Source organism: Garra rufa, chromosome 15 (assembly GCF_049309525.1).
Source record: "Garra rufa chromosome 15, GarRuf1.0, whole genome shotgun sequence".
NCBI lineage: Eukaryota > Metazoa > Chordata > Actinopteri > Cypriniformes > Cyprinidae > Garra > Garra rufa.
The window spans coordinates 6,831,805-6,854,769 of NC_133375.1; the positions used below are offsets into that span (position 1 = coordinate 6,831,805).

Consider the following 22,965-nt stretch of genomic DNA (forward strand, 5'->3'; position numbering starts at 1 on the left):
GAGAGGAGAGGAGAGGAGAAAACAGCGAGGAAAGGATAAGGGAGATGAGACCATGAGGAGAGGAGAGAAGGCAATGAAGACAAAAAACAAAGAATGAGGAGGAAACATGAGAGGAGGAAAGGAAACAGTGAGAAAAGGAGAAGGCAAAGAAGAGAAATAGAAGAGACAGTGAGGAGAGGAGAAGAGGAAAGGATGAGAAAATAACAGACAATGATGAGAAACAGAAGTGACAGTAAGGAGGAAACAGAGGAGAGGAGAGGAGAGGAGAGGAGAGGAGAGGAGAGGAGAGGAGAGGAGAGGAGAGGAGAGGAGAGGAGAGGAGAGGAGAGGAGAGGAGAGGAGAGGAGAAAACAGTGAGGAAAGGATAAGGGAGATTAGACCATGAGGACAGGAGAGAAGGCAATGAAGACAAAAAAAACAAAGAATGAGGAGGAAACAGGAGAGGAGGACAGGAAGCAGTGAGAAAAGGAGAAGGCAAAGAAGAGAAATAGAAGAGACAGTGAGGAGAGGAGAAGAGGAAAGGATGAGAAAATAACAGACAATGAGGAGAAACAGAAGCGATAGTAAGGAGGAAACAGAGAGGAGAGGATAATAGAAGAGAGGGGAGAAGAGGCAAGAAGGAGAAAAGAACAGGCAATGAGAAATAGAAGAGACAGTGAGGAGAAACAGAAGAGACAGTGAGGAGGAAACAGGACAGAAGAGGAGAGAGGAGGCAAGGAGGGGAAACAGAAGAGACAATGAGGAGAGGAGAGGAGAGGAGAGGAGAGGAAACAATAAGGAGAAAAATAAGAGAATAAGGAGGAAACAGAATGTATGAGGAGAGGAGAGACAATGCGGAGAAGAGACAGAGAGGAGTTGACAGACAGTGAGGAGAGGAGACAGAAGAGAAGACAGAAGAAGAGACAGAATAAGACAGGGGAACAGGGAAGAGAAAAATGAGGATGGTAGACAATAGGAGTAATAGTAAGGACAGATATGGAAGAAGAAAGGAGACAGTAAGGAAAAGAGAAGATAAACAGTAAGAAAAAGAGGAGGATACAGTGAAAAGCAGAGGATAGTGAGTAAGGAGAGGGGAGGAAGTGAGGAAAGAGAGGTGTTAAGTGAAAAGTATTGCTCATAAGGAAAAAGGGTATTTGTTAAGAATAGTATAAGCTAGTATAAGCATTCATCATACTGAATCCTGTAGATAAAACAGGAATGTAAGAGCAAAAACTACTTTAACCAAACAACCTAAAACCCAGAATAAAAAAAACAAACAAACCAAAAACATACTGCCATACTCCTTGCACTCTTCAGTATGCAGCATGTACTGTATATAGTGCACAGTATGAGCATTTTGCCTGAAATAGCCAAATGGCCCACCGCATTTGCTAGAGCATGCAATACACAACAGAGCACTTAAATTCTGAGGACCACAGGTGTAGCACACTGCTGTTTGCAAAAAACCTATTATTTGTGTTAGACAGACAATCTTTATTTCACAGGCTCAGGGTTATAACTTGAGCAGGAGGTGGCAAAAGCACTCAACTACCAGACAAGCTATTAGTTAAACTGGCAAACGGTCAGAATGGTCCAACTGTCACGGCTTCATTATATCAGATGCATGCGGATCAGTTGAGAATCACACTTTTCGTTACAGTGCTGGAGCTTTACTCACAGTCTTTGTGATAGAAAGGAGGACTTTGGGATGAGGGTATTGGGGGAGGAGGGGGTACTCAGGTCACAGAACAGCAGAACGCTCGCTTTCCCCCTTTCACTAGGGGAGAGAATCAACCATCAACCTTTAAACATGAATGAAGTCAAGACAGTTATTCAACTACTTTGAATAAACAGACGCACCTAGAGTGTTGTGAAAGGTTGCCAGGGAATAGCTACACAGTTTCTTAGGTATTCCAAGTGTTTTTAATTATATTGTTATGCAGTTTCTAGGGTGTTCTGGATGGTTGCTGAAGTGTTGCAAGATGATTGCTTACTGCTCTCAATTTGGTCCCTAGATATGGCTACTAATTATGTCAGGAAAATTGTGTGTGTCATAGATCACCATAGAGCTAGAGTACACATGATTGCAAATTTCATGACCTTGCATCCCACGGCTCTCAAAAGGTTTACCTGTGCCTTAAATTTACCCAGCATGATCTGGCGTGTCATCAGATTCAGAGAGGATTACCAGGCTGTGCTTACGTAAGAGCTCCGTGCGCTAATCTACTCTCTCTGCTTTCTGCCGAGAGTCATCATGAATGCATATTTTTTGCAAATTCTAATACAAAAAATCTAAAAGAGAGAATAACTGTACCATACAGTTAACTAGCTGTACCATTATATACACTGTAGTAGAGTATGCTGTTTATGTAATTGATTTTGTTGTGTGCAAAAATAGCATACAAAAGAGGACCTGATATTCGTAAATAACATTGTGTTTTGTAATGTTTTTTTCTTGAACATTTAGGTGAAATGAACTTTGAGTTGAGCAAAAATCTCAGACGTTTCATTAAAAACTATCTTCATTTGTGTTTCAAAGATTAACAAAAGTGTGTTTAGAATGATATAAAAGGGAAGTATGATAACAGAGTTTTTATCTTTGGGTGAACTATCCCTGAGAGGTTGCTAGCCAGTTGCTTACTGACCCATGTCGAAAGAGCCCAGCCCCCAAATCTCTTTGACTGGGCTGTTTAACCCTGTTCCTGCAAGGCCACCATCTTGCCCTTGTTAAACACACTTAAACCAGCTCATCACAGTCTTCAAGATCACTAGAAGCTTCCACGCTGGTGTGTTGAAGCTAAAGTCTGCAGAATGGGGGCCCTCCAGGTTCATGGCTTGGGTTTCTACTACATAAGTCTATTACCGATTTTCCAGTGTTATTGCTGGTTTGCAGTTGGTTTGACTAGCGAGCCCACAGATTACGACAGTATCAACTTTTACAGCAAAGCTAGAGCGCCAAAGACAAACTCACCAGGCTTTCTCGAGTTGCATCGGTACTGCGCAGACTGACTGCCACACAACACCAAAGCACTACTAAAGCAATTGGAGAGCAAATGACTGTAAGCTTTCGAAATGCTCTTGCTCTAACGCCGACTGCTCCGCGCAGCGCCTACTCATCCCGAACAAGTCTAATATCAACAATGGCGGACGTTGCATTGCTATTGATGTTCAAGGATTTGCGAACCTACATCGGCATCCAAACATCCTCAAATTTCTTGTTGGTGACTGTATCCCTGCCCCTAGCCCCCGACGCAAACAGTTCTTACTTATAGACTGGCAATGTTTTGGTGCTACTTACAAACCACTTTTCTTAGTTCAGAGCTGGTGCTTTGGGTATCGAAGAACCGATTTGAAACTAGGCTTTGACTCCGAACCAGAACTCTAACTGCCTTGGTGGAAAAGGGCTATATGAGATTTTGATCATGATGATTTTCATCAACCAGGTAAAAGTTTTAAGGCTGACCTCTTAGAAAAAACAACAACACAGCTCTTCTCAACAAGTCCCAAGCTTTCGTGCATCATTAATGTCTGTAGCAAAACTGGTGCTAAATGGGGAGTTACTCACCAATGTGTATCTTATTCCTAAATCTAGTTTTGAGCAAAACTGAAGAAGCCTCATCAAAAGATTCAGATTCTTCTTTTGATGTATAGAATTTAAAAGGTCTCAATCACCAAATAACAGTCTTGATCAAAGTTTACACTTTAACTGTATTTGTTTACTGACACAATGTTTCCAAGAAAATGGTGGAAGTAGAGAGCCCTATCTGTCTTTATCTCTATAAATAGAAAGAGGAAAGGCTTATTGCAAGGCTGCCAGCAGGTGAGATGCACACGTTACTTTATTTCTGGAAGGCTTGAGGAGGTCAAGTACATTAACTGCTTTTTAAAGTCACTAAAAAGACCAGACTGTTTGAAAGTCATGAATCAACATTCATAGGCCATTTTACTTCTGCAACGTGGCATGCTTCTGGGTGAAACAGGATATTCAAGATAAAAATGTAGGGTGGGACGTGATCCATTGGGAATTACATAGATTGGCATTCCATTCCAGAGTTCTCAGTAAATGCTGAATGACTTTCCCCCTTCCTGAAAATTCACAAGCACCCATTGGTTGAAACCATTCCAGGTTCAACACAACTCAACAGCATTTGTGGCATCATCTTGTTTTGAAACTGGAAAATGAACTGTTTTGAAACTAATTTTGCATTGCGGTTGTGTTTTAAGCACTACCAGACTCCCAGCAGCACTGGGGGAGACATAGAAAGAGACAGATAGAGAGATAAATAGACTGTACCTCCTCCCTGGAGAAAGCCTTTATTGGAAGATACAGACTGCAACCCAGAAATCAGATTTTCAGGGCAGGATCTCTCTGCTGACTTAGCTGCAAAGACACACACACACACACACACACACAGTTTTTACTGTAGAGGGTTGTTTGGATAACTAAAAGAAATACTGTGCTAAAAATAACTTTTCAATGAAAACATTGGTTTTACCATCCAGTTTGGCAAAGTCCTTGTTGAGCAGCTCTTCTGCTGTGAGTTTAGAGAAATTGTCATCACCAAAGGGGTTCCAGGATGCTTGGGCTCCAGCCGAGGCCCCTGAAGCGTCCCCTGACTGATAAACACTCTGCTGTGATGAACATGGAGAACCAGAGGGAGTGGTGCTAGCTGACCTACAGCAGAGAGAGAAAAATAGCAATGCTTGAAAAAGTTCCACTTCAATGTTTTTGCATGACCTCAGCATGTTGCATGTGAGTGGTGGCAAGTTATCATCTTGGAAATATTTATCATTTGCATTTTCAATTTATTTTTTGCATAAAACTCCAAGGCTGTGACACACTAAGTTGACAGCTGGCTTTTGGCCAAAGTTGAGCCACCGCTGAGTATCTCTCAGAACAGTTTTTGCAGTGTGTTCCGAAAAAGTTGGCACTAGTTGGACCACCATTGGAAGCTTTTTGGCCTAGTGAGCATGTTGTATGGCCACCGGGCTGTTAGTAAGAGAGATCACACTGACTGGCTGTTTAGCATAGTGAAACAGTGTATGAGAAAAATAAAAAAATGAAAGTGATGGAAGCAAGCAAATAGTAAGTTAGAGTACAAACATAGAAGGTTCTTCTAATTTTACATCTTCAATGTGTCTCATTATTCTAATATGTGAATATATGCAAAGACATGGCTGTCTAGAATGAGGAAAGCTAGTTTCTGTTTCCCATTTTAAATGCAGAATATGAACTACTGCCAACTGGTGGTCTGGAGAGTTATTTTATCTCATGCACACTGTAAAAAGTTTTCACCAGTTTCAACTTAAAAACTGAAAGGTGCCATAGAATGGAAAACTGTGTTTACCTTGGCATAGTTGAATAATAACAGTTCAGTACATGGACATGACATACCATGAGTCTCAATCACCACCATTTCCTCCTCCTTATAGAAATCTGGTGCTTGCAATAGACCACCGAAAAATAGGTCGATTCCAGCATAACACAGACTATTACGCAATAGCCCCGGGATCGTTAATAGTTACGCCCCCAACATTTGCATCGCCCAATCACCAGTAACGTCAGTACATCAGTAAAATAACGTGAGCTACTGAAAGGATACGGTTAGCTTAATGCTAGCGGTAGCCTGTTACATTGCAGTACAGATGTACATACTGTTACACTGCAGTTAGATTTCACTTACCACATAAACGGAGAGATGACTACGCTGATGATGACGAATGATTAACAGATCCTAAGCATCACTAAAGCATCAAAACTTGTGCGGTAAGTCCTTGTGTCGCTGCAGTATAACGTTACACAGAGCACATGCAATTACTATAGTGAGAGTAAAATGTCAGGTATTCAAAACGGCAGATTCAACAAACTGCATATTAAAAGTGGCTAGAGCTCCGTAATTAAATAAATATTTCCTCCATGTGCAAGCTATTGAGATGAGCAGCTCTGTGAAACAGCCAATCAGAGCAGAGCTCACATTAATATTCATGAGCCTTCCAAATAAGCCAATAACAGACCATTTCATTCTAGGGACAATTGGATTTTTTTTTTTTTTTCCAGAAAACCTCTTGCACAAAATAAATCCAAGCACTTTCAAGGACCTGTATCTATGTATGTTCATTCATTTTCAAACACCTTCCTTGGAATTTTTTTTTTCAGATTCACAAACTTTCAAGGATTTCAAGGACCTGTGGGAACCCTGCTTCAGAGATACAAATTTAGTTTACTCATCACCTTAACTTTAACTGCATTTGTAGTCGGTGCCATATTACTCACCAGTAGCCAGACTGATAAACATACACAGACCAAAAGTTAACTTCGGACCAGGTGTGAGAGTCCGATTAAAACTGTATATAGTTTTTGTGGTGTGTCCAAGTGCAATTTTTTTGGCCTAGACACAGGCGACAACATGCCTGGCTTTTGTCGACACTATGGGCCGTCTTTTGGCATTAAAATAGTACTGTCAGGACTTACTAAAGACGTGCAGTGAAGAATTAGCACTTAAAAGGCATGGACACAGTTCTTTTTTGTGGGCGCAAATTTCTATGAGTTTCCTTTCAGACACAAAATTATGGTAGGAGAATATGAAAATGAAATGCTTGTGCTAATTTGTACTGCTCTTGGTAGATTGTGCTGGTCATTATAGATCTGGATGTGTCTGTTCTTTAATGTGCGCCTTGTCAGTAAATCACACGCAGAAGTTTCCCCTCCCATTGATGCTTTTATGTAATTGTACTCTAATGCTAATTTGCCCTGTTTAGTAAATCTGGCCCCAAGTTATTTGTTGTTGGCTTGGTGTGTCAAGCCTTAAACCTTTTGTAAACCAAAAATAATGAATAAACCCTGTTGAAAAAAAAATATCAACGGCTTAAAACAGCATTAGATAGTTTTCTAGTTTTAGTTGGTCTCCCAGTTTGGAGAGTCTAGGATGTTGGCTAGTCTTAGAGGGGTTTTCGGCACTTTTCAGGTAAACCAGCTGAGTGCCAGGTTAGGATGCCAGCTAGACCACCTGCGACCTTTTCAGCAGAAAAGATCCAGATGTTAAAAACCATGGCTTGAATTACTTCCATTTGATTCATCATACTATAAATGAAGGTTTAAGCAGAGCACATTGCATTTAACAGAATTTTATCCTGAACATATCCAACTTCTACAAATAGCAAGATCAAGAAAGTACTAGTTTTGCAAGATGTGATATTTAAAATGATCCTAGTGTTGCCACTTTGCTACTCAGAATTGATCGAATGTAGTTCCAATATTACTCCAAAACAATATTTATATTCATCTTTACTCAGTGCTGGACAATGTAATGCTTAAAACTGATCTATAAAACAATTGATTAGGTATGTTCTTGATTTACTTGGACTTGTTGAGGCTGGCCTCTGCAGCAGCAGCTTGAAGCAGTTGAGTGGACTTGCTCACAGGAACTCCAAATATGGTACTGTGTGTGACATCACTCAGAATTCGTCTGTGACCTCCTTTGGGGGCGGTCTTGGGAGAAGAGGGAGGAGTCAAGGAGCCGACTTTATGCACCCCACGACTTCCGCCGACAGACTTTTACAGAAAGAAAGATACAGAGACAACATTAAAGACTGTGAAAGCTGAAGGATGTTTATTAGAGAATTGAATTTCTAAAACATCAAAAGAGACATTCTGTAGAAAAGATGGGGGCTTTTGAAAAGTGAAGAAAGGGAGCTTCAGATATACAAAAAAAGGTTAATCTGAAATCTCAGTGACTTGTTGAAAAAAGGCGATCTGTGAAATGAGAAAATGTCTAAAAGGTCTAAAAGATCTGAAAGGTGAAATGTCTGTTCTGTTGTCAGATGATTCAGCCATTTCTATTCATTTAAATAGAAAAATTCACCCTCAAGTCATTCCAAATTCATATAATCTTCTTTTTTTACATATTATCCTAGGTTCTTGTTTCCATACAATAGTGGTTATATACTGGGACTGCTGAGCTACAAAGATGACAAAAACACCATAGAAGATTTTGTGTGAAGAACAGATCGAAATGGAAGTCATTATTCATTTAAACATTCACATCCACTGTCGTTGCCCTCAAATGTCCTTTGTGCTGGTGCATATCCAAACTTTGCACATTGCAACCAATAGCACTGTGCTGAAAGGATGTGAAACCTGACACACCACTAATGCCAGTTTTTGTAAATACACAGACGAAAATTAAACTTGGACAGAGAATGACATTTAGAAAATGTGCATGTTTATCACAGAAAGCTATCAATCTGAAACTGAAATATACTTTTACTTCATGGGGAAAAAAAAACAGTGTGAACATTCAGCTCAACTTATCCTTTAGTATTGTATGGAAGAACAACAAAGATGATATGGCTTTGGAATAACATGCAGTTGTTAAAGATGTGCCATGACCAGGATAGAAGCATATTTAATTTTTGACAGGAATGAAAACAAGGAATAAATGCTGTTGTTCAACAACATGCCAATTGTTCATTTGACAAAATATCTTTACAAAAAAGCGTTCTGCGTACAAAACCATTAAACAGTTTTTAAATTACTGATCCTATATACAGTATCACAAAAGTGAGTACACCCCTCACATTTCAGCAACCATTTTAGTATATCTTCTCAAGGGACAATACTATAGAAATGAAACTGGGATATATTTTAGTAGTCAATGTGCAGCTTGTATAGCAGTATTACGGAGCCCCTTACGTCACCTGTAGAAGAAAAATAATTAATCCGTGGGGACGGTTTTGCAATTCGTTCCCTCAGTTTATAAACCGTACTCACGAATTCTTAAACTGTTCCCTCGGTTTAACAAACCGTGCCCACGAATTTCCAATCCGTGCGCTCAGATTTTGTAAACCGTACCCTCAGATTTTGAATCCGTACCCACAAATTCATAATCCGTGCGCACGCTTTCGCAATCCGTTCCCACAGTTTGTAAACTGCTCTCACGGATTTGTGGCCCCGCCCCCAGATTCAACCAGGACACCTGTTTAAGTGCTGGATGCATTGTTTTGCATTTATTAAACTTTATTTCTCAGTAGGCTATATGAGACTATGCAACACTGACAGTTTTTAGCTTTATTTTATATTAATCACCAATAGATTAGCTGCCAAAACACCATGTGTTTTATCCTATTGGTTATTAATGTAAAATAAACGCTAAAAAGAAGCCTGTTTTGTCTTTTGTTTTGCGGTCATGGTACCAAAATAAAATAATAAGTGAAGAGCGCTGGTCAAACGGCTTTGTTTTATTTAATAATATTTTTCAAAATGTAAAATTACCTGAATTTAAAAAAAAAACGAGTTTTGGAGAGGAGAGGGTAAAAAGCAATACAAAACAAATAATGTACAGGTTATGTTGCCATTCCTTTGCTGTCAAACTAAATGCAATGTAATAATAGGCCTTATTTAATAATAACATTAATAGTGCAGCATGCATCTAACTCGGATCTAACGGATTGCGAAAGCGTGCGCACGGATTATGATTTTGTGGGTACGGATTCAAAATCTGAGGGTACGGTTTACAAAATCTGAGCGCACGGATTGGAAATTCGTGGGCACGGTTTGTTAAACCGAGGGAACAGTTTAAGAATTCATGAGTACGGTTTATAAACTGAGGGAACGAATTGCAAAACCGTCCCCACGGATTAATTATTTTTTTCCTACAGGTGACGTAAGGGGCTCCGTACACAGTATAGATTTACTGTCCTCTGAAAATAACTCAACATACAACCATTATTGTTAAAATGGCTGGCAACAAAAGTGAGTAGTGTCACTTGAGAAGATACATTAAAATTGTTGCTGGAATGTGAAGGGTGTACTCACTTTTGTGAGATAATGTATATCCACAGCCGCGTTTTCACCCATGTAAAATTCAATATGTATGCTATTAGATAGAACAGCTCCACATGACACCTTGCCCTCCAGGCATAAATATGCCGTAACTGTCAACACCTGCTGACTTCATGATGATGTTAAATCTCAGAAATAATTAGCAAAAAACATTAAGTTACAAAGATGTATAGTCATAATTTGCTCATTTAATTGTAATTTGTAGGTAAACCATCTCTAACATGCAAGAAAGCCAAAAAGAGAAGGATAAAGTCTCTAGAAAGCAAGCAAAAATCACTCTAACAGAGCAGATACAGATGTTTGGAGGGTTACCCTCTGCTCTGGGTCCACTTCAGAGTCAGCGGATGGTGCTGAGGTGGTTTTAGGTGGAGGAAGGGTGGAGGCGTGTGATGTGGGGGGTGGAGGTGCCATAGCTTTGGTTTTAGGTTGGGCAGACACAGTCGCAGTGATATCACCATCTACACTATTACTATGTGAGAACTCTGTGGGCGGGGCTGGAGCCGCTGCTTTTGTTTTTGTCTGTGCGGTTGCTGGTAACGCTGTCAGGCGGTTGGTTTGAGGGTGGTGTATGGGTGGAGGGGGCGCCCTGTTCTTAGGTTTAAATTGTGTAGAAACAGGGGTGGAGGATGATGCAACCGTTTGTGCAGGTAAGACGGAGGTCTGTGCTGAGTGATGCTGCTAAAACAGGAGGTAGGTGCAATAATTGGCATCACATTGGACAAAAAAGTTAAAACCTGTAATGAAAATTACTACATAGCATTTTAAATCCACATGAAAGAGCAATCACAACCCATTTAACTTTCATAATGTGACTCATCTGAGCAAAATTGTGCATTCAATGAGAAAAAAAAAATCCATTTAGATTTGATTGGATCATGAAAATTGAGTGTTTAGAGTCAGACCTGAATCTGAGTTTACAGTGGATTAAAGAGGAATGCTGTTCACGGTAAGACATGCATTTATAATAAGCAAATATTTTTTAAGACTATTTCCAGAACTGTTCATGTAGCAGTTACCTGTTGTTGAGCAGCAAAGAAGGCTGCATTTTGCTGCTGCACAAAAAGTTGTGCATGCTGGGGTGTGGTCTGGGGTGGAGGGGGAGTGGCCTGCAATGGAGTGGGTGTGGCTTGTTGCTGACTGACAGGAACCTGTGATTGGGAAACAGGCTGGGAAGCCATGTTAACACCTGTGAACCAAAAGAAAAACAGAATAGAAACACAAGATTTGACTATAGAGCCTTGCACATGACATGCAAAAAAAACTGATATCATGTCCATTATGTATCATTAAAAATGTTCCCACAACTTGTTCTAATATGTAATTTATTGCCTTATTGTATGGTCACTCTTTTTATGATCATGCTTTTACTAGAATGACCGAATTAACTAGCAAGCTGTTAAAACAAATTATTAATTAATGGCCATGTTATCTTGTTTTCCCCATGCATGTCATATGCAGGGATCCATAAATGACAAATGTGGAGTCAAATTAACAGTTAAAACTTTCATTATATTTATTATGTCCCTTAATGTGTTTTTTCCCTCCAGCAATTTGATTTCGATCTATTCTTATATTTACCTAATAAGTCTTATTCTGAAAAAAAAAAACAAAGATGTATGTTCTTTTCCTACTAGCTATTACCTTTTACTCTGCATTTTTAGTCATTCTACACAGTAACTTAATCAATGAGTTACTGTAAGATGAACGAATTTTGAATATACATGAAAATTATTTATCTTATGCTCATCATAGCCACATTTATTTGATCAAAATAGGGAAGAACTAATACTGTGAAATATTTGTATAATTTTAAAAAAAGATTTTCTGTTATTTAAATATATTTTAAAATGTATTTTATTCATGCAATGGCAAATCGTTTCTTATTATTAAAAATGATCAATGTTGAAAATGTTGCTGCTTATTTTAAAAACTATGATGCATTTTTTTCAGAATCTTTTGAACAGTATTTATTTAAAATGTATTTTTGTAACATTATAAATACGTTATATATACGTATTTTACTGTCATTTTTGATCAAGTAAAATCCTTGATAAATAAAAGTATTATTTTTTTTACAAAAAAAAAAAAAAAACTTACTCACACCAAACTTATGAAATTGTGTTTAGGGTTTACATATTAACATAAATAACTGGAATGTGATAATTTAGGTTAAAATAGGAAATTGTTTCCATATGTGACCTGTGCTGGCAAAATGAGTCACAATGAGCAATTGTTCAAAAATTATTATCAGACAAAAGTCAGTTCTGAGAAAAATCAAGTTAAAGTTCTCTGAAGCAAAATCACCTAGGAACGTTGCATTATTTCTTCCACTTCCTTTGTTAATATTAATTACTATATTAATACACAATATAGCCATTTTTATTTTATCTTTGTTATTAAAAATAAGAACAGATGCAAAAAAACAACAACAATAGAACAAATATAAGAAAGAAAAATTGTGCCTTACTTTTTCATTTTACATCTAAACAAAACCATTCAGGTAAGAAAAACAAATAATCAAATATAAAAATCACTTCAGTTCATTACAAAAGATCTATTATTAAAACTACAAAAGTGGCAGTGTGAGAAGTAAGCAGAGAAAAAGGTACCCCTCTGAGAAAATGTATTTTAGATGTTTAATTACTATTTGGAGCACTGGGATCACATGACAAGGGCTTAAGGAACTCATTTTTGTGAAAACTTCAAATTTGACCGACATTTATTATTCTTTTTTTTTTTGTCTATAGCTCAAAATTAGCTGTGTACATTCCTCATTTTGGGTCACATATGTTAACACAGCGATTGAATGCATTTACATTCAGGTTATTTCCAGGTGACAGTCATAAGATCAATAAACCATAATCAGTTTAACATTTTATTTGTCCTATAGATTCCCACTCTGTCACATTGTACTGGAAAGCCCCACCCACAAACATCAAACTTGTTCAAAATCCAGCTTCACATTTCTATACATCCAAAATATAGCATTCGAATTTTCAGTGATTAATTACTTACTGTAAATTACATTTGTCATCCTAAATTAAGACATGGTGTTACTATCCATATCCAGATAATCTGGTGCTAAAACATTACAGCACGATAACAATATGCCAGGATATTCATTGTCAATGAGACATGTAGGGCTTTAATGAGCATTGACTTCAGAAATAGGAAGTGAAATGACAGATCGGTAGGATTGAATGTGTCAGGGGCTCAATAGCTCAGACTCATTAGTGAGGGTTTAAAAGCTCTCTGTAATGACACACTGATTGAACCAGTGGGAATACTAGAGCTGTATATTGTCAGCCAAAGACACATGCCAGTCAATACGTGTAAAGAGATGTCAAAAAAAAAAAGAGCTTTAAAGAATGCAGCCAAACATATTAGTTTGATTTTAGATGAAGGTGACTAAATGAACACTCACTGATTGGCTGGCCTGGTCCTGCAGGTGCATTGGCTCTTTTGCGAGGGGTGAGGGCTGGTTGGATGGGCAGGATGCCTGCGATTTGTTGAGCTTGGCCAGCCTTGGGACGTTGCCGTGGTGCTATGGATGTCTCAGTCGTGGGGACTGGATCAGTGATCCTAAATGACGAGAAAAGTTCAAGTCGAGTTAGAACTACCACTATATGCATTCTTAATCTAAAGAAAAACAAAAAATGAAAGTCTCACCTGGCTTTGTTTTGACTCTTCTTGGCCACGGCTTCGCTGGCTCTGATTGGCTCTGGGAGTTTTGCTGGAATGGGTGAATTCTAATGGAATAAGAAGGATATTATTACAATTTTTCTTACATTTGCAGTATCTCACAAAAGTGAGTACACTCCTAACATTTCAGCAACCATTTTAGTATATCTTCTCAAGGGGCAATACTATAGAAATGAAACTTGGAGATATTTTAGAGTAGTCAATGTGCAGCTTGTATAGCAGGATAGATTTACTGTCCCCTGAAAATAACTCAACATACAGCCATTATTGTCAAAATAGCTGGCAACAAAAGTGAGCACACCCCAAAGTGATAACAGCAGTATGTTGTTTAACCATGCAAAGCCACATGTCCAATTCACCATGTTTATGTTTTTATCTGCTTGACAGGACCATACAAAGCTGTGTATCTTGTATTAGCGCAGTTAAAATTAGGTGCTTTAAGTACAATTCTCTCATACTGACCACTGGATGTTCAACATGGCATCTCATAGCAAAGACCTCTCTGAGGATTTGAGAATTAGAATTGTTGCTCTACACAAAGATGGCCAAGACTATTAGAGGTTCAGTAACACCCTGAAACCGAGTTACACTACAGTGGTCAGGGTCATACAGAGGTTTTCCAAGATGAATTTCATTTTGCAAGGGTCGATCAATGAAGTTAAGCTCATGTTCTGTGCGTCAGGGGCAGAATCTGGCTTCAAAAAACAGATGCATGAGTGCTGCCAGCATTGCTTTAAAGGTTGCAGAAGTAGAAGGTCAGCTTGTCAGTGCTCAGACCATACGCCACACAATACAAGTCGGTTTGCATAGGTGTCATCCCAGAGGGAAGCCTAATCTAAAGCTGGCTCACAAGAAAGCCATGCAAACGGTTTACTGAAGACAACCAAGAGCATGAATTACTGGAACCATGTCCTGTGGTCTGATGAGACTGTGAGATAAACTTGTTTGGCTAAGATGGTGTCCAGCATGTGTGGCGATATCCTGGTGAGGTCCATTATGGTCCATTATGTACTGTACATTCTGAAGCAGAACATGATGCCTTCCCTCCAGAAACTACGCTGAATGGCAGTTTTCCAACACAATAACGATCCCAAACTTGTGCAGCTCTGGTCAATTCCATGCTCAGGAGGATTAAGGCAGTGCCAGATAACAATGGTTATAACACACTATATTGACACTTTAGACAAGTTCACTTAGGATGTACTCACTTTTGTTGCCAGATAATGGCTGTAAGTTATGTTATGTTCACAACGCGCCGTCAATAAACCACTGAACCAAAACAAACTCACATATCTTACTGATTATTGCTGCTGAAATTAATCAATTGTTTTCATGTTTTGGGCTGTACTAATCAGTTGGACCGGGAAAATGATTTGGAGTATTGCATACTGCCAAAAGTTATAACAAATCAAGGAAAACAGTGCTGAGGAGCATAAGGCATTTGTGGTTGGCCAAAACTGAACAGCATTTCCAGGGCAAGAATCTTGACAGCGTTCCTGTTTGTTTTTATCATTTCCACTCAGGTAGGTGAAATATCTTAATCAAAACTGCTCGTACGTATCTTTACCACCTATTAACTTTAGTTTGTCAAAATATTGCGCCCTTTCCTGCTTACTGTCCTTCTCTATATGATTTAGCAACTTCCACACGTTTTTTCTGTGGATAAACAGTATAAATTAGCAGAACAACATATTCAGTAGCACATTCATTGAGTGTTTACATTTGAGTATCGCCAGCATTCGGGAACTGAATCATGCAAACCATCTATTCCTTGTGCTCTGGTATTGTTTTGTAGTGTTGTTCTTTTTAATATTTGGATTAGCTTGTTTTCTCATCTTTAATAAATTATGTTTTATTTGATCTGTATGTAAACTTTCATTTTACTCAGACTTAATGCTACAATTACAGTATATGTGGCCCTGGACCACAAAACCAGTCATGAGGGTAATTTTTTTTAAATAGAGCTGAATAAATAAGCTTTCCACTGAAGTATGGTTTGTTTGGATAGGACAATATTTGACCAACTATTTGAAAATCTGGAATCTGAGGATGCAAAAAAAAAGCTGTTGTCCAAATGAAGTTCTTAGTCATGCATTTTACTAATCAAAAAAGTTTTGATATATTTAGGGTAGAAACTTTACAAAACATCTTCATGGAACATGATCTTTACTTAATATCCTAATGATTTTTTGGCATAAAAAAAAAAACTATAATTTTGATCCATACAATGTATTTTGGGGATTGCTACAAATATACCCATGCTACTAAAGACGGTCCAGGGTCACATTTCGTTACATTTTGGTGGCTCTAGTCAACATGAAACATGTGCAATTAAACATACAGATGCACACAAATACCGCTTAGTTAATTAATATAAAGCTGTATTAATATTACATATAACCACTAGACAAAAAATTACAAATATTATCTTGGCAACTAACTGAAATACAAAGTTTAAAAAATTACTAAAATCATTTAAGGTAATTGAAATAAAGGTTAAAATAAATAAAATTAACTGAAAATTAAATGTTTAAAATTACTAGAATTAAAAATAAACAAATATAAATATGAAAACCTAATAAAAATGACAAAGCACCTAACAAAACCTCAACTAAAATGAAACTGGAAAATATTCAAATGAAAGCAAATTCATGATAAAAAATACTGCAATAGTATAAAACTACCACTAAAATAACCGTTATTCTGCATGAAGACCAGTAAAATTCAGAAAGCAGATTGTGTCAGTTTTGATTTCAGAGTTTGTTTTAGTAAGTTAGTTTAATAAGTTTTATATACATTACCAATCAAAAGTTTTAAAAGTTAAGATTTGTAATGTTTTTAAAGAAGTCTCTTCTGCTCACCAAGCCTGCATTTATTTGATTCAAAGTACAGCAAAACAGTACAATTTTGAAATATGTCTACTATTTAAAATAACTGTTTTCTATTTGAATATATTTTAAAATGTAATTAATTACTTTGATTTCAAAGCTGAATTTTTAGCATCATTACTTCAGTCACATGATCCTTCAGAAAACATTCTAATATTCTGATTTGCTGCTTAAAAAAAACAGCATTTATCTGAAACAGAAATCTTTTGTAACATTATAAAATGTCTTTATCATCACTTCTGATCAATTTAAAGCACCCTTGCTAAATAAAAGTAAAATATAATTTATAATTAAATTATACTGACTCCAAGCTGTTGAATGGTATAGTGCATAATGTTACAAAAGCTTTTTAATTTCAGATAAAGGCTGATCGTTGGATCTTTATATTTAAACCACCCTGGAACCGTTTCAAATATTAATAATACTAATACTAAAAATGTTTCTTGATCAGCAAATCTGAATATTAGAATGATTTCTGAAGGATCATGTGACTGGAGTAATGATGCTGAAAATTCAGCTTTGAAATCACAAGAATAAATTAGATTTTAAAATATATTCAAAAAGAAAGCAGTTATTTCAAATAGTTAAAACATTTCACAACATTACTGCTTTTGCTGTACTTTGAATCAAATAAATGCAGGCTTGGTGAGCAGAAGAGTCATTAAAAAAAAACATTAAAAATCTTACTGTCCAAAAACTTTTGACTGGCAGTGTAAGAGATGGCTTAGTACCTTTTTCTTCCAGAGTTCTTAAGTTCTTAAGTGCATCGTTTGATTTCTATTAATGTGTAAAAGTAAGTGAAGATGACATAATTAACAACAAAAGATAGGCATGAGTTGGCTCAAGCAGAAATGTGTAATGAAAGCACTTTCATTAGCTTTGATAATTATTTGTAGATGCAGTCTGAGCCAAACATCCCTACGTCAGGAAAGCCAAAGGAATATTAAAAAGCTGTCTTTGCAGAGGTTATTCCTGTATCGAACTCTAAACGGCATTTGCGGGTGCCAATGTTAATATGTCTTTGATCACAGCTCAATGCTTCCATTATGTTATCAATACTGCTCAGAGTGGGAGGGGCTGCTGGATGTGGGCCAGCTGGCAGCCACGAGCGACATTCCACTTCCTCTGATGTTACGTGCAAGCACTTGCGATATCTACTGAAAGGCATAGTCATGAATTAAACATAGATTAAGAAGTATGTGCTGGAATAAAGAACAAGAAAACTGTTGAGTGTGACAGGAAAACGGCTGAGAAGGGCAGGGCTAATGCACATGGAAGCTTGTATAGTTATAGCACAGGAAATGGAGAGAGATCTTGAAGAGTATGAATGAGCAGGAGTATGAATCTTACGTGGATATTCTGTACTGGGCATTCTTTCCGTGCCAGTTTAAAGGCGAAATATGAGACCTGGTAGATATCTGGCCTCATGTCGGGGTCTGGCTCCAGCATGTAACCTGAGATCAGAAAAATTCAACAAATCAAAACATAAAAGTGTACAGGTGAAAAACTATTTAGCTAAATCTTGAAAGAAGATTTATTCAAATTAAAACATTTTCCTTTTTGTTACATGAAAAGACATTAAAAAATAACTTATTATATATACACACTACCAGTCAAAAGTTAGGTTTTTCATGCTTTTTGTTAAAGTCGTCTCTTCAAGCCTGCATTTATTTGATTCAAAGAACATCAAAAACTCAAAAATTCTGAAATATTTTTGTTTCTAACTGTTTTCTATTTTAATATATTTTAAAATGTAATTTATTCCTGTGATTTCAAAGCTGACTTAGCTCCAATCACATGATCCTTCAGAAATCATTCTAATATATTCTGATTTGCTGCTCAAAAACATTTATTATTATTATTATTATGATGATGTTGAAAAAAGATCAGTAGAATTTTGTCAGGTTTCTTTGATGAATAGAATGCTCAGAAGAACAGCATTTATCTGAAAATAGAAATATTTTGTAACATTATAAATGTCTTTAGCATCACTTTTGTTTAATTTAAAGCGTCTTTGTTAAATAAACATGTTCATTTCTACATTTATTTTCCAAACAAATAAATAAATAAAAAACTTTTGAATGGCATTTTGAACTGTTTTAAATGTTGATAATAATAATAAAAATGTTTGTTGAAAAGCAAATCAGCCTATTACAATGATTTCTGAAGGATCATTAGAAACTAAAGACTAGAGTAATGATGCTGAAAATGTAGCTCTGATCACAGAAAAAAAAATACATTTAAAAAAATTATTCAAATAGAAGTTATTTAAAATATTAAAATTATTTTACTCGTTTTGCTGTACTTTGGATCAAATGAATGCAGGCTTGGTAAGCAGAAGAGACTTCTTTAAAAAAACATTACAAATCTTACTGTTTGAAAACATTTGACTAATAGTGTATATTATTTATATATAGGTAACCCTACCTCGGGTCCATTATTTTCAATGGCCCATTGTCAATTATTCCTTACTCATAATACACTATAAATGTAATAAACTACTGTTAAATTCTTTTCATTTTTAGGGTTCAATGATGACTGAGAAACAAATTTGTTTCAGACATTATTTCCAATCAAGCTGTAATTTTTGCTAAAGTATGAAAATAAGGTAACACTTTAGATTAGGTAACACTATTCACTATTAAAGGAGTAGTTCACTTTCAGAACAAAAATGTACAGATAATGTACTCACCCCCTTGTCATCCTAGATCATGTCTGTCTTTCTTCAGTCATAAAGAAATGGTGTTTTTAAGGAAAATATTTCAGGATTTCTCTCCATATAATGGACTCCCCCGAGTTTGAACGTCCGAAATGCAGCTTCAAAGGGCTCTAAATGATCCCAGCCGAGAAAGAAGGGTCTTATCTAGCGAAACGATCGGTTATTTTCTAAAAACGTATATACTTATTAATCTCAAATGCTCGTCTTGCCGAGCTAGACAAGATGAGCATTTGAGGTTAAAAAGTACATAAATAACCCATCCTTTCCTCGGCTCTGATTGTTAAGAGCCCTTTGAAGTTGCATTTAAGCTGCACTTTGAAAGTTCAAACTCAGGGTCACCATAGAAGTCCATTATATGGAGAGAAATATTTAAATGTTTTACTCAAAAAACTATTTTCTTACGACTAAAGAAAGAAAGACATGAACATCTTGGATGACAAGGGGGGGAACTACTCCTTTAACTAGTTGCTTTTTTAGCATGCAAATTAACTAGAATACTAGCTATTTATTAGTATCTACAAAACACATATTAATGCCTTTTTCTACATTACAGATAAGCAATCATCTGAACTTACGGATGAGACAGTGCATGTCGTGCGAGTAGCGCGAGTTGTCTGGGATGGTGAAGCTGCCGTCACAGATGGCCACCTGACTCTCTCCAAACGGCAGTGTGAAATAACACAACTTATACAACAAGCAGCCCAAAGCCTGAGGACACAGACACACAAGAGTCAGACGCCGTTTGTGAAGTTTAAAAATGATATGCATATTCACCAGTAATCAAATACAGAGATAATGCACTGTTGCTGTCAGCCTTCACCTCTTTGACTCACCCATATATCTGCTTTGGTAGTGATAACCTTGCCCCCATATAGATTCACCATTTCTGGGGCCCGGTATGAAAGAGTAGTGTACCTTAAAACACACACAGAGTGTTAGATTCAACTGATATGAACACATAATACTGTGGCATGTAATATGAACAAACAAATGCTCACTTCTTGATTTCTTCTTCTACAGCCGGCACACCTTCTGTTTGTGGATTCTGGGAGCGGTTAATGGCACTGCCAAAATCACACAACACATAATGTCCTCTATCATGGAGCAAGATGTTCTCCACCTACAAGAGACACAAAGAGATTGTTAGGCCCTAGTTTTTGTAAAGCTGAAATGAAAGAGTATTCTAAACACCGAAAATGAGCTCTAAGATGGGTAAATTGTAAAAAGGTTTAAACACAAGCAAAAACTATAGTTCACTCAATACAATTCAAAATGTTCAGATTTTTTGGTTGGACGTATGGAGCTCATATTATGACAAAACTTTTTGAATTTGAATTGTACAAATTTGAATTATTGACAAGTGTCATTTCACAAAACTGAATATTATATGGTATTTAACATAGTTCTGAATTCGATTTTTTAAAACTTGAATATTGAACATTTGAAATTGAACACAACTGAATTTTCAAATCGCAGATTTTCAAATAGACATGTATTTTCAAACAGCAGATTTTTGTTCCGATTTCTAAGACTTCAAATATTCAGTTTTTAAAAATACAACTTCAAGTTTTCAAGATGAAAAAAAATTCGGAACATCAAATTCAGTGTTCAAAATTCAAAGCGCAGAAATTCAGATCGTACAGAAAGTAGGTCAGAGGTTATGCACAGGGAAGAGTAGATGATCTACGAAAAGTCGAACGAAGCATTTACTGTGACCGAGAGGTGGCATGTTTGGTTCACTTAGGCTAGTTTTGCCGTGGTCACAACATATTAACTCGTGGGTACGTGATAATACGCCGTGGCCACAAGTTATTATTTCGTGGGAACATCATATTAACTCGTGGGCACGTGATAATATGTCGTGGCCACAAGATGGCAGTGTATACATAGTTACACGGCTTTGCGTAAAACGAAACTGAATGCAAAACGCGCACGCGTATTCAAAGGCAATTTTAATACCCGATGTTTGGAGAGCGACTCCCCAACAAATTAGACTACATACATATCTAGGCTGTTATTAGTATGCGGGCTATAAAAGGTTGTGTTAGTTGTCTATAGCTTTGCATCATACTTGAGATCTCTTGACTTCAGGTTCTGAAAGTTTTGCCGACGAGGAATTTTTACTGGAAGTGCAGATTAAAGGGTGAATATAACATATTTAATTTCGGCTTATTGATAAACTATTACATTTTTATAGTTAAGGAATAAATTCACGCAGTTTCATTTGAAACACAATGAACACAACATGCTCATTTATCGCCACAAACTGGGGTAAATACATTAATAAAGTAAAAACTTAATTGGCATAATTGTCAGGCGTTTACAGTATTTAGCATATTAATAATACTAGCATAATTATACAGAGAGTTAATTAAAGCACTACACGAACTGAAAGGGAAATAAGCATATAAAACAATAAATATAGCCCATAAATATAGCCCTAACCAGTTAATATAATTATTATAAAATTAGGCCTATTGTATTAGCCTACTGTTTAATAATAATAATATACAAATATGAAATATAAAGAACCGATCCGTTAACAGGCAAGCGGTGCTCCTGCAGCCAAAATACTGCCACTTACGTCTCTTTGCGTCAGGCGCCGCCAGAGATAAAAATATGTCATGTCCTTTAACCAGATTTTTAACAACAAATAGAACATTTGTCGGTAGTGTTGAAAACGAAGATCATGTAATGGAATTCTCCTAGTATGATCAATCAAAAAAAAAAAAAAAAAAAATACAGAGATGTGCCTGACATTAAGACTATTCATGGGACTATGAATTATAAATAGAAGAACACATATAGTACATTTCTGTTGTGTTTATTTTTAATGAAATCAAATGTGATCTTGTTGTTTGCAACTATAGCAATGTCTTTCCCAAAACAGCACAAATCACTTCAGGCCTTTTCACACGGGACGCGGCAGTCGCGAGTGTCTAGTTCATTTTCAATGGGAGCGGCGGGGAGGCGAAGTGCAAGTTTTGCTCCTGCACCCAAAATCCTGCCGCTTCCACGAACACGGCGCTTCGCAGCAGGCGCAGCCAAAGATAATTTTTTTAAAATCTTTTTGTGAGCGGCAGCGTCCGCACTGTGACCGCGTCGCGAACACCGCCTCAACTGCACAAAACGCTTCCACTACAAGAGAAGGCAGCAGCCGCGCGGCGATTCCGGCATGTCATTATCTTTACAAAAAGATCTTGTTGCCATGACATGCATACTCCCACGAGTTAATATGATGTTCCCACGAAATAATAACTTGTGGCCACGGCGTATTATCACGTACCCACGAGTTAATATGTTGTGACCACGGCAAAACTAGCCTAAGTGAACCAAACATGCCCCCTCTCGGTCACAGTAAATGCTTCGTTCGACTTTTCGTAGATCATATACTCTTCCCTGTGCATAACCTCTGACCTACTTTCTGTACGATCTGAATTTCTGCGCTTTGAATTTTGAACACTGAATTTGATGTTCCGAATTTTTTTTCATCTTGAAAACTTGAAGTTGTATTTTTAAAAACTGAATATTTGAAGTCTTAGAAATCGGAACAAAAATCTGCTGTTTGAAAATGGTCCGTGTACCTACGTATAATTGGTTTTCTCGTTTTTGTTTTCAAAACAAACAAACGAATAAATGACTGGTTTATGCAATATTTACATTTTCTCGGGAACACAAAAACGAATTTCATTCATATTTTCAATTTTGTTTTCATTACACGTCGTTCAAATGCAGATATTAAAAAGTCAACAAAACCAAATCGAAAAATTAAAGTTTTTTTGAACAAAGCGCGTTTTAGTACACCGGAAGCTCTCTGCTGCCACTTTCACTTGAGA

The 22,965-nt window shown here is 36.9% G+C and overlaps 1 protein-coding gene across 2 annotated transcripts in view; it reads right to left on the reverse strand.

Annotated features, from left to right (window-relative positions):
- aak1a (AP2 associated kinase 1a) overlaps positions 1-22,965 on the reverse strand; it is an 83,719-nt gene that overhangs the window by 25,307 nt on the left and 35,447 nt on the right. Inside the window, exons 5-15 of one of the 2 annotated variants that reach the window (XM_073819642.1) lie at positions 20,128-20,249; positions 19,963-20,044; positions 19,705-19,837; positions 17,761-17,864; positions 13,490-13,569; positions 13,245-13,402; positions 10,837-11,006; positions 10,133-10,498; positions 7,338-7,531; positions 4,476-4,654; positions 4,274-4,360 (exon numbers count right to left, since the gene is read on the reverse strand). In XM_073819642.1, the coding sequence (XP_073675743.1) occupies positions 4,274-4,360; positions 4,476-4,654; positions 7,338-7,531; positions 10,133-10,498; positions 10,837-11,006; positions 13,245-13,402; positions 13,490-13,569; positions 17,761-17,864; positions 19,705-19,837; positions 19,963-20,044; positions 20,128-20,249 (1,675 nt within the window). The remainder of the gene's footprint in view (positions 1-4,273; positions 4,361-4,475; positions 4,655-7,337; positions 7,532-10,132; positions 10,499-10,836; positions 11,007-13,244; positions 13,403-13,489; positions 13,570-17,760; positions 17,865-19,704; positions 19,838-19,962; positions 20,045-20,127; positions 20,250-22,965) is intronic. The other variant, XM_073819641.1, reaches the window with a different exon arrangement.